Below are 13,501 nucleotides of genomic sequence, written 5' to 3' on the forward strand. Positions count from 1 at the left end.
TTTTTTCTGGGTGTAATATTAAATTTAACTTTTTTAACTTTTATTTAATATTAAACGCTATACTAATTTTACTTTTTTTTATTACAAAAAAAGTTTAAATTAAGAACAAAAATTGAAAATTAACCAGCAAAAAATTTGGAAGTTCTTCTCAGGACACAACTTTAAAAGAACTTCCAAAAATGCTCTCCGAAAGATGTTCTTTATTTTAACTGCACAGGAAGTTCATTTGAGTCGATTTCTTTATAACTAGCTTTTTTCATATTTTTAATTTTATTTTAAAATTTTTTTTTTGTATTTCAAATAGGTTAAAAACAGATTAAGAATTAATGAAATGGTACAAAATATTTATATTTAGCCGAAAAAATGCTAAATCCTTTGTAAAAAAATTTCGAATTTTTGAAAATATTTGATCACAAATGTTCTAGCTAGACAAGCGTTATAATGCATTAAAAATCATAAAAAATTTTAAAAATTATTTATTTGTCAAAATATCACAAAATTTCTTAATTCACATCCAAAACACTGAATTCGGCTCGCAACTTAAGAAGTGCTGCAAATTCAGTTCAGTGGCTGTTGAAATTATGGACATCCGTCCTATGACAAGCCCATGTTAAATTCATCGCTTCTGTGTCAATTTGGCACCACTTCCGGATCCAAAAAGAACATTTTCACTACTTTTTTGGCGACGCTTTTTTGCTGGTTTTGAAGTTTGATGATTTGTTTTTAAATCGATAATGACAAATTTTTGGTGGATGAGGCTGACACTCACCACAGGAAATATATCTTGCTACGCCTATGGTCATGCACAGAAAAAAATTTCACGAAAATTTTTCCAATTAAAGTCTTAATTGAGTTTTCAAAAATATTCAATTAAAAATTTAATTCAATTTAAAAATTTAATCAATCACAAAAATTAATAGTATCAATTATTTTTTTTTAATTGACTTGACTTGACAATTAATTTCGTGATTGAAGACAAAAAATATTTTTTGTGTGTATGTGACTTTTGGGAAGGACATGCTAAAATCAATAACAATGTCTTACGGAATGCTCGCTACAAACAAAATAGCAAAAAATTTCTTAAGGATAGCAACAATTTTGTTAGAAAGAGTGGTTAAAAATTCAAGGACCGATGTTGATTTTGAATAAAACACAAGCTATTTAGGAAATTATTGTAATTTTATTTTATTATGATATATTGGTATTACTCAATTATATATGGAACAAAATATCGGCCAAATGGGCGCCGCGACCTCGATGGTCCAAATTTTCTATGACGCTGAGGCATAATGGAGGTTCTAGGTCCGTTAATGTGCCGAATTATCTCATCCTTTAGCTCTTGAATTGTTGCTGGCTTATCGACCATTCGCCCAAATGCGGCAATTCTGTTTATTGACGAATCCACTGAGGTGAAAATGTGCCTCATTACTGAAGATGATTTTCTTCGAAAATGGATCATCCACTGTTGCCATTTCTTGGAACCATTTAACACGTTATTGGATTGTGTATCTCTCCATGGTTCAAATTGAGTAAGCCTGAAATAGAGAAATGTCAAATAAAATTCGGAAAAAAAACTTGGCGTTTAGGTGTGGTTCACATTCAACATCGGCCCTTAAATTCAACCACAATTTAGAAGCAAAGAGATTAAAAGCGTTCATATGTAAAACCTCCTTGAAACAATAACCACCCAGCAAAAAAAATTGGAAGTTCTTCCAAAGGCACAACTTTAAAAGCACTTCCAGAAGATGTACTCCCAACGATGTTCTTTATTTTAACTATACAGGAAGTTCTTTTCATTCAATTTTTTATAACATGTTTTTTTTTCATACCTTTAATGTGTAATTTTAACTTTTTTTGTTTCAAATGGGTTGCAAACAGAGTAAGAAGTCATAAAATGGTACAAATTATTTAAATTTTGTCGAAAAAATGCTAAATCCAATCTGAAAAAATTGTGAATTTTTGAAAATATTTGAGGTCAAACGTTTAAGACAAGAGTTGAAATCCATTAAAAATTATAAAAATTATTTATTTGCCAAAATATCACAGAATTTTTTAATTTACATCCAAAACATTGAATTCGGATCACACCTAAAGAAGTGATGCAAATTCAGTGCACCGGCTGTTGAAATGGAGGACTTCCGTCCTATGACAAGCCCATGTTAAATTCATCGCTTCTGCGTCAATTTTGCACCACTTCCGGAACCAACGCTTTTTTTGCTGGGCATTTGTAACCAATCTTCAGATTTTTAGCAGTAAAAAACATTTGCAAATTATATTAATGAAAACAAAACTTGGATTAGTCTTTTTTGACCAAAACACAAAAGTAGATTTGTCGGTTATGGGCGTCATAAAATGTAATAAGAATACGGTATTAAAAGTCTCCCAATTATTTTCCTCCATTAGTTCCATATTTTGTGGTAAACTTTAAAATGATTGCGCTTCACTCTCGTTGAAATGTTGCATTATTATCTACGAATAAGTGCATTCAAGAATTCCAATCGCATTTCTTGCAACAACGATGAGTTGTGTTCATTAATCTTAAACATACACTATTCCACCATTGCATGCTTCAACAAATTGGATTTAAAACTAAAATTTTATGATTTACTTATTGGCTTGTATGTGTTGCCTTAATTCATATATACTTTATTGTGGCTATAATGTGAGTATTTTGTGTATTTGTATTTAGCGAAAATGCAGTTATGCTCTGATTTTTACCAGTTTTAACTTTCTTCATTCATTCGTTCAACTTGAACGTTTTCTTTTCTTATAATTTTGTTGTGAGTTCTTCTTTAAACATTGCATATGGAGAAAAAAACAATCTATTATTTTTCGTATCCATTTATAAGAACACATTGAAAAATATACATAGAAATGTCGAAAATTGAGTTTTCGACGATCGATTTTTTTTTCAAAAAAAAAATGGAAAAATCGAAGAGCTCTCTTTGCGATTTTCAAAGTCGACTGCACGACTTTTAGTATTTTTAAAAATCGACTCAAATTGACTAACGAACGAAAAAAAAAGAAAATTGTAGTGAACGAGTAATATGATGCCAATATTTCTATCTGTATCTGTAGACAATATGATTTCTTTTAAATATTATTTTAAAAGAGAGACATATGTACAGATATACGGTGAATATGAATATGTAAAATTATCCGATTTAACCACAGCTCAACAATTTTAAAAATTTGAAAATTCGATTTTTTTCAAATCTAAAAAAAATACGAGTATCAAATTAAAAAAAATCGTAAAGTCAACATTTCAACAGGTTTAAAAAAATGAAAACTTTTCACGAACATCCCATGAGTTACAAAACGGAATATGGATTAAACTAACTTATATCCCAACAAAAAAAATTTGGAAGTTGTACTAAAGGCACAACTTTAAAAGCACTTCCAAAAATGTCCTCCCAAAGATGTTCTTTATTTTAATTACACAGGAAGTTCTTTTAATTCAATTTTTAATAACTCGTTTTTTTTCATATTTTTTAATGGGTTATTTTAACTTTTTTTTATTTCAAACAGAGTACACTCAAAAAAAAAGTGAGCACTCTATTGCACTAAAGCCAATTTAATTTAATTTAGAAAGTTTTCTTTGCTCTAATAGTTTTTGGCGTACGTTAGTTAAATGAACTAAAAAACGAGAAAAAATTATACACAAATTAAGCATAAAGATTTACTAAATTCGTATTTCTCACAAAATAGTTCATTATTTCTTTAAATTTGTAAATTTTACTAAAAATGCGTCCATCATGAACTTCGTATGCCCAAAACTACAAAATTTTCATCAACAAGTGAAAAAAAATTATTTATGTCTAATAATTTTTCTTGAATTTGTCGACTTATTTTTGTCATATCGGCATGATGCCAGCGTTTGTAATACTGTTTAAATAAAACTTTCTAAAAATATTCAAAATTTTCTAAAATTAACCGAAGTTTTCTTCCTGGTGGGTTCACTGTTTTTTCAGTGTAAGAATTAATAAAATGGTACAAATTATTAAACTTATGTCGGCAAAATGTTAAATTCATTCTAGAAAAATTTCACATCTAGAAAATTGCAAATTTTTAAAAAATATTAGAGGTCCAACGTTTCAGACAAGCGTTAGAATGCATTACAAATCGTAAAAAATTATAAAAAGTATTTATTTGGCAAAATATCACAAAACATTTCAATTCACATCCAAAACATTGAATTCAGATCACAACTTAAGAATTGATGCACATTCAAATGGTGGACATCCGTTCTATGACAAACCACACCCAAAAAAAGTGAACCCACCATGGAATAAAATGTAGGTTTATTTTAGAAAATTTTAACTAAAATAGTTTTCTAATTGCAACATGTTACAAATAAGTAAATACTTTTGTCAAATTAAAGAAAAATTATTATAAATAATTATTTTTTTTTCTGTAATTTAAGAAAATTTCATATGTTGAAAGAAAAAATTGGATTAAAAAATTGTTAAAATGTCTTTAGCGCTGTACGAAGATCAAGACAGTTACAATTTTAGTAAAATTTATTCATTTGAGAGACTTATGAACTCAATTTTAGGAAACTTCTGCCATTTTAGGAAAATATGAACTATTTAATTTTTTAGTAAAATTGTGCACTATATTTGTATACAACTCTTTTTCTTATTTTTAGTTCACGTCATTAAAGTTAGCAAAAAATTATTCAAATAAGGAACATTTACTCATATTGTGCAAAATTTAACTAAAATCAACTAATCTTCATGAACTAAAATAAAGTTTAGTTGGCATTAGAGCCCCTTTTTTCTGGGTGCAGTGTTACATTAGTCGTTTCAGCTCCAATTTTGCACCACCTCCAAAAAGACGATTTTCACTACTTTTTTGGCGACGCTTTTATGTTAGAAATATACTTTCGACTTTTTCTAGACTCACGTTTTATATTTAAAAAAAAATATATTTTTAAAGTTCAGATATATATGTATTTTTTACAATGAAAATGTAGTTGTAAACATTAAAATACACACTTTAACATATTGTACACGTTCTTCGTATGAATATAAGAATTTATGACCTTGAGGGTGTAGACAATTGTCAGAAAAGAAAGAAGGTATTAAATGAAGTTTACCAACCGCTGTGCCCGTTTCCAGTCAAAAATGTGTGTGAATCATCATCGCTTTAACACAATACACATTCCTATTTATTAAAACAAAAATAAAAATACAATCACGCACACATAAATAAAGTCAAGCCACAAAACTTGATTATATGATGGTATTACATAATTTCCTCCAAAACCCCAATGTTACGTAAACTCCAACGCACTAAAAAGTGAATCTCAACAACTTCCTCAAAAACAAAAAAACATATTCCAGGTAAACAATCATTTTCGATATCATTTATGATCTGCATATTCGTTACATACTCGTCCACATTTAAGCCCTAAATGTATTAAAAACAAATCTACAAAACAATTTTTTTAACCATGATGTTGTTGATGATGGCGACGTTAAAGGTTTGGCTTCGCTGAGAAATATTTCAACACCACTTGTAATTTAACGCTAACTCGAAACAACCAAACTTTCTACAAGGTTTACATTTTGGCGCGAAATATGATTATTTTTTGTAATTTAGGATCATGTCCACAAAATATTTTATCCACTATTTGTAGTCGACAAAATGTATTTTGAAGTAAAACGAAAATATTTAAAAAAAATTTCAAAAGTTCGGCTAATCTAATTACACTAGTTTACACTGAAAATGTACATTTGATGAGAGGTGACCTTTCTTATGTATTTTGATCTGCTGAATTAAAAAAAAAATGTTAAAAATTTTTTTATGGAACATTTTTTGAGATATCCCGTTATTTTTAGTTGTTCGCTCTTTTTTCACTAAACAAATTATATCCTGAGTTAGAAATGTCCGATTATATCGGTTATGAAAGGTATGGAAATGACGAACAATCGTGTATAATTGGATCTGTAATAAGTTAATTGGTTCAAAAAATATCGATGTCCAAATTTTCAAAAAAATCTGTTTTTCAGTGGCACTTTTCCTCCGGAAAAGTACAAACCATTGAAAATACGTCCGGTTTCTCCGGTTTCATGGTCGTATAGATGATACTCTAACGTAAGTAATTAGACCAACTAGAAGAAAAATTACAGAAAAATGGCAAAGTTATAAGCAATTGAGTGAACAAATCCGATGTGAAATCATGCAAATATGAACAACTCACCCACACAAAAATGCATTTTTGTGGGGCCGAGTGGCATTTTTGTGTGGGTTAGTTGCTCATATTTGCATGATATATATGAAAATATATATGCAGAATATGTTTGGGAATATATGTTGAGGGTGTACGACGTACAAAACTAAATTATAACCGTCTGCGGTTTTTAGCAGAATGTTTTGTATGAGTGTATATTCCCAAGCATATTAAGCCTCAAGCACAATATCGCGTATATTTGTAGGATCCCAGGCTAATCATCCAGTCTGTAAACATTCGTTTATTTGCATTAAAATATCCGAAAAATACATTTATTTGATAAAGAATATATTTTTATAATTCTATCAACCATATCAAACTTTTGGGAGGAGGCTCGTTTGCTCTCATTTGACACTCACTTTCGTCAGCACTCTCCATCACCATATTCTCCCTACCCTATACCCTTCATATTTCTCTCTCTCTCTGACATCTTTAAACATATATATGTTTAAACGAAATAAATATATGTATGTTTGTATCCACTCATATTTAGGAATATTGGATGTCTCAATATATAAGCGTAAATCACATTTGGTTCAACAGACTGACATGCGGACAGATATCGCTACATCGATTTACACAATTAGAAATATATATATATACAGTATTTATAAGGTTTTTGGCAGAGCACTTAATATTTAAATATTTTTGTTACTATTTAATTTCATTTGTTGTTAAATTCTATTAATGATTTATCTGTCTTTTTACTATTTCATTTCATATTCTAGAATGCTTATTGTGAGGGACCACATGTGGATTCAGCCTCTCTACCGCTTGAACACAGATCGGTTTATGGACCGCCACCACAATCACCTGTTTATGGTTCACCACAGACAGCCTTGGCAGCCAGCCCAAGCAATGACATATCGGATGATGCCTGGCCTTTGGGTGGAACAAATGATAGTCCCCAGATTAAACACCTACAGGTGCAATGTGAGAAAACCCATATGCGTGTGAATATCGAATTCGATCGTCCCTTCTATGGCATGATCTTCTCGAAGGGTTTTTACAGTGATCCCCATTGTGTACATTTGAAACCGGGCACTGGACATTTGAGTGCTACTTTCGAAATTTTCCTCAACAGCTGTGGCATGACTAGTTCAGCCAATCATAACGCAGCTGGATATGGGGCTCCCACGCCATCGGGTAGTTATGTTGAGAATACCATCATTATCCAATACGATCCATATGTTCAAGAAGTTTGGGATCAAGCTAGAAAATTGCGTTGCACCTGGTATGATTTCTATGAAAAAGCTGTAACATTCCGCCCATTCCAAGTTGATATGCTGCATGCTGTGACTGCCAATTTCCTTGGTGACAACCTACAATGTTGGATGCAAATTCAAGTGGGCAAAGGACCTTGGGCATCTGAAGTTTCGGGCATTGTTAAGATTGGTCAAACAATGACAATGGTTTTGGCCATCAAGGATGACGAGAATAAATTTGATATGTTGGTACGCAACTGTGTGGCTCATGATGGCAAACGTGCTCCCATTCAATTGGTAGATCAAAATGGCTGTGTAGTAAGACCAAAGATTATGAGTAAATTCCAGAAGATAAAGAACTTTGGACCTTCAGCTTCCGTAGTTAGTTTTGCCTACTTCCAGGCCTTTAAATTCCCCGATTCCATGAACGTCCACTTCCAATGTGTTATTCAAGTATGTCGTTATAACTGCCCAGAACCCAAGTGTGGACCAAGTTTGGCTGGTGGTGAATATGGTTTGCCTCAAATTGGAGGTAACAGTCTCTCATCGGAATATGGTCCACCAGAGCCCTATGAACGTGGAGATTTCGGTCTTGGAGGTTTACCCCCAGCAGCTTACCCAGATCCCCGACATCCATCCAGTGATACAACAGGAGCCTATTCGGAAAATCAACCTGATGTTGTGCCCTCGCCTCAAGCCCAAACAGCCGGAGTATCAGAGTCAGGACCATCAAGTTCTCAGGCAGCCCCCGTCCAAAATCCCAATGATCTACACATGCCTCCACCACCTTTGCCTGGTCAGCCAGGACAATATAATACAGTCAAACGTAAAGATGACATCGACGGAGGTAATCTGGTTTCCCTTGGTGGTCGTCCTCGCTCGGTCGAAGGCCTAGATGACTTGCGGGGTGTGCGCCGGCGTCGTGACACTATGGACATTGTTGTAAAGCCCAGAATATACAAACGTGATGCCCAAGAAATGACCGATGTCAATACTAGCCGCATTATTCAGGTTGTAGCCCCTGGCGATGTCAACTTTGCCCTCAATAGCAATGCCAACAATGAAACAGTGGTGATACAATCGGCTCGTAATGCAGATCCGGAAACAATATGCATGTCCGTTCCCAGTTTTGTAGGTGGTCTTGTTATGCTCTTACTTGTTTTGGCTGTAGCCTCCCTAGTCGCTGCTTTCCTCTTTGTACGTGTCCGGCATTTTGATCGTAAAGGAGCACCCATGGGATATCATAATTAATGTGTGGAAGGAAGTAATTCATGTGCTTGACCCCGTCCCTTTGCCAAATCATCACCAACCCACTTTAAGCACCAAGTGGGGCTATGAAATACCTGTTATGTAAACTCAGCATCACCCCAGTATTCTTCTCGACCTGGCATATTGTTAATACTTTTAAAAGTGCGTTTACGAAATCTGAACAATTTTCTATGTTACCTCTCGATGTTAGAACAACCAATCCCTTTTTCTACCAAAAAAATGGATTCTTTTATTATTTATTTATGTATGTAATTTATTTATTATTAATTAATTTATTATTTTTGTATTATTTATTTCCGTTCTGCATGAAAGTAAGAAAAGCTAAGACCATTTTTGTATTTATTTAATTAAGTTTCGATATAAAAAACGAATCTAATAAAATGAAATGAAATGAAATTTTATAAAACAATCAAATGTTTGATTTTAATTTAAAAACCCAAATGGTATATCTCAATTAAATTATTATTAATAAAAGTAAGGAAATATCAAGGCCGATTTATAACTGCCACTCCCAAAACGCCTCCGAACGTAAACATCAATGCTTATTTTATAAGCGAAAATATACATCTCTCGCAATCATAAATTCTTGAGCAGAGAATGAAGCCGCCGAGTCGCGCCGCCGATTTTAGCCGCCGCCGACCAGTTTCTTCCAGCCGAAGCCGCCGCCGAATATATCGACTCATCTCGACTCATAATTAGCCGCCAAGTAATCAAAAATATTGATTTAAATCAGAAAAATTTATTAATAATTGTTGTATTTTTTGTTAAAATGTTTAACTTTCAACCCAAAATCCATCAGTATCATGTTTCTATAATAGCTTTGCAACCATTTAGCTCAGAAAATGTAAATGAAATGAAAATTTGATTGTAAGTTTGGTTGTACAACTAATCTCATTACCATTCGGATTACCTCAAATCGATTTTATAATGGATAATTGTCCGCCGCCGAATAGACGAATTTATATCGGCTTAGCCATCAAGCCGCCGCCGCCGGAGGCAAAAAATTAGTGTCAGCCGCCGCCGGCAAAAATGGGTCGGCTTCATTCTCTGTTCTTGAGTGACATTACACTGAAAAAAAAGCATACCCGGTTCCAAAGATTTTGTCTTTACTTTAAAAAATTTGGTATTGATTCCGAGCCAAAGAAGCGGAGAATACAAGTAAGGATACTTTTAAGACACAATTCTCTTTTAAAATCGGGTTTTGTGTACTTGGAAGCAAATTTTAATTTTTCGCTTTTGCAGTTTTTTTTTCTTCATATGCTATCAAAGTCATTTAAAAACAAGTTAACGACGACTTTATTTTCCAAATTAAGACTCGATTTCTAGTAGAAATTATGCTGTGTTTCAAGTAAAAAACGTCTTTAAAATAAAGTGTTGAAAAACATGTCATATATTTGAACGATTTTTTGCTTTGTAGTCAAGATGCAAAAAGACAACAAATTTAAAGACAATTTCATTAAATTTAAAGATTTTTTCTAAATTTTTAAAGTCAAGTTGACCTTAGCCCAAACATTTTTTCTTTCATGTTATGATATCCATTTTTAAATCAAATCACTTAATTATAAGGACAATACGACTTCATTGAAAAGTTTATCGACCTTTGGTTAAGGAAGAAAAACTTTATACTAGAGAAATGCGTCTTCTATGCTAAGCAAAATTTGCATTCGTATTTTAAAGACATGAAATCTTTGACCTCACGACAATATTTTTTCAGTGTATGAGATCGTCAACTTTGATGGAAAATGTACCAAAAATTTTTGAAAGTACAGTGAAACCTCTGAAACTTGGACACCTCTCAAAAGTGGACAATTGTAGTGAGACGTTTCCTATGTTAACACATTAAAATTAACCTTTCAACCTTTCACCCTTCCACCCAAATGTGGATAAAATTTAGGCGACCTTGTGTGTCCACCTCTGAAAGGTTTCATTGTAATTTGGCATCACTATTGTTTCCCATTTTGATATTTTGTGAAACGCCAAGAGTAGGTTAGGTTAATTGGCAGCCCGATGTATCAGGCTCACTTAGACTATTCAGTCCATTGTGATACCACAATGGTGAACTTCTCTCTTATCACTGAGTGCTGCCCGATTCCATGTTAAGCTCAATGACAAGGGACCTCCTTTTTATAGCCGAGTCCGAACGGCGTTCCACATTGCAGTGAAACCACTTAGAGAAACCTTGAAACCCTCAGAAATGTCACCAGCATTACTGAAGTGGGACAATCCACCGATGAAAAACTTTTTGGTGTTCGGTCGAAGCAGGAATCGAACCCACGACCTTGTGTATGCAAGGCGGGCATGCTAATCATTGCACCACGGTGGCTCCCAACGCCAAGAGTAAATTGGTTCTTAAAAAAAAAATCAGAATTGAAACATTGGTAGTACGCCGAATATTATGAAAGGTGTATTGGTGAAAAATAATGGAAATGAATAATATGGTGATATTTTTTCAGATATTTTTCCCACATCACACGCTGCACGAAAGTGGCTCTACGGTATTTTGGCGCTTTTCCGCTGAAGCGCCGTCTTAAGACTCTCGACACTGTGATAATTTCTAGGATTTAAATCTATTTCTCATTTTTCGAAATACGATTAAAAAACAAATCGTCTAAAATTTGAACAAAAATTTCTTATGACTGGTGCATATATTTATGGGTGGGTTTTACATTTCATTCCACAGTCAACTGTACATCCAGAGAAGGAATATGATCACCTCATCCAAAAAGTCATTCTTGAACTCTGCGTTACTCAACTCGAAAACGGTCATCAACTGCCGCAAATCTCTCAATGAGATGGTTGAGCAGTACAATATTCATCTAATATGGGTGCCTGGCCACATGAACCAGGGAACAGTGAAGCGGATGAGTTAGCAAGGCTAGGAACTACTTTACATAGTCCAGGAGACTTAGAATCTATTGGTATGCCTCTGGCTCCCTGCAAGCTCATACTGCGTAAGAAGGCTGTTGTCCGAATGTCCGATGGGAGAATTGCAAGGATTGCAACGACACCAAGCAAATATGGACCCATTTAAACTTAAACTGCACACTAGATATGCTAGTGTTCTCAAGACGTCAGATATCATTCTTGATATCTGCTATAACGCAGCCTGATAGGCGAGTTTTCTAAAACTATTGGCGTGTAATATAATGACTACTATATGAGCTGTCATGATGCGGTATTGTTCAAACATATTATGTTTCACCTTGGGCATACATTGGTAGAAAAAATTTTAATGAAATTTTCTTTGTGTATATATATTTTTAAGGCGCCAATTGGTTACTTCCATTCTTTTACTTCTCTCTCTACCTCTCTTTCTAAACACATATATGTTTATAGGCTATTTCTAAATTAATATATGTTTGCATCCAAACATATTATATTTACAAAAATGTTATGTCCCAAACATTATATGTTCTAACATATTAACATATATATCGCAAACATGTTATGCTAGTTTATGAACATTATATGCTTGCACTTATAAATATATGTACAAATTTTCGTCCGTTGAGCTTTAGATAACTGGCGGATGTGGAAAAGTAACTTAAGCAGTCTGCTAAAGTTTTTGGAACAATCAGGTTGGGTGGATTCAACGGTAAAAACTAGAAGTGTATGTTAGTTACTGTGGTAATAATAAAATTTAACTGTAAACAAATAATTTTTTTGCAATAAAAATAAGTTAAATTTAGCGTTACTATAACTACGATTTTTTTGTCTTTGTACGATAAACAAAGATGTGCGTGCATGCAAATCAAGATGATCAAAAAATAAAAATTGTAGAATGTCTTCCTAACACAGAAAAAAATTTCACGAAAAATTTTCCAATTAAAATTTTAATTGAGTTTGAAAAGATATTCAATTAAAAATTTAATTGAATCAACAAATTTTTTAATTGAAACAAAAATCAATCACAACAATTAATAGTATCAATTAATTTTTTAATTGGATCAATTAATGTTTTAATTGGCATTCAATTAATTTTTTAATTGATACTATCATTTCCGTGATTGAAGACATTTCAATTAAAAAATTAATTGGATCAATTAATTTCGTGATTGAATAAGAAAAAAATTTTTTGTGTGAACGATCATACAAATCAGTTCTGATAGAACCTGTACGAGTATGGCCATGTATCCTTTTGGCTCAAAAAAATGATTAAAAATGGAAGAAAATCGGGTGATAAGAGCAACCGCTACACTCAAAAAAAGTTTACTTGGATCCAAAGATTTTAACCTTCCCTTATGGAAGGTACTGATTCCGAGCTAAAGATGCGGCTTTTTTACATAAAGAAAATTTTTAGCGACCTGCCTGGCTTTAAATCTTGGACCAATAAAATTAAAATTAGGATACAGATCTTATTTATCAAATTTTAATTCTCTTTTCGGGGTTTATTAATTAAGGTACTCACGTACAAACAAATGTCAGTTTAAAAACCCAAATTGTAATGGATACTTCAATGTAAAAAATGTTTTCTTAATTCCAAAAAAAACTTTAAACCAAAGACGCTAAATCCTCAAAAGTCTTAGCCTATATTTGAAGCGTTTTCATCTTAAATCTAAAGTTTCAATATTTCAGTTAATTTAAGGACAATTAAATCAAAAATGTGTTTCTTTACTTTAAGGAAAATTAGCCTTAGTTCAAAGACATGCGACTTTAACGGAGAACGCAAATTTACAAAATTTGTGTCCTAGGTTAGGTTAGGTGGCAGCCCGATGAATCAGGCTCACTTAGACTATTCAGTCCATTGTGATACCACATTGGTGAACTTCTCTCTTATCACTGAGTGCTGCCC

At 32.8% G+C, this 13,501-nt stretch overlaps 1 protein-coding gene across 5 annotated transcripts in view; it reads left to right on the plus strand.

Moving 5' to 3' along the window:
* The window catches only part of dyl (transmembrane protein dusky-like), a 56,170-nt gene extending 47,047 nt beyond the window's left edge, over positions 1-9,123 (plus strand). For all 5 annotated transcript variants that reach the window (XM_075306001.1, XM_075306003.1, XM_075306002.1 and 2 more), the window contains one exon: positions 6,964-9,123. In XM_075306001.1, coding sequence (XP_075162116.1) covers positions 6,964-8,691 — 1,728 coding nt within the window. In that variant the 3' untranslated portion in view covers positions 8,692-9,123. The remainder of the gene's footprint in view (positions 1-6,963) is intronic.
* Positions 9,124-13,501: the final 4,378 nt, after the last annotated feature.

This window comes from Haematobia irritans, chromosome 4, assembly GCF_050003625.1.
Source record: "Haematobia irritans isolate KBUSLIRL chromosome 4, ASM5000362v1, whole genome shotgun sequence".
NCBI classification, from domain to species: domain Eukaryota; kingdom Metazoa; phylum Arthropoda; class Insecta; order Diptera; family Muscidae; genus Haematobia; species Haematobia irritans.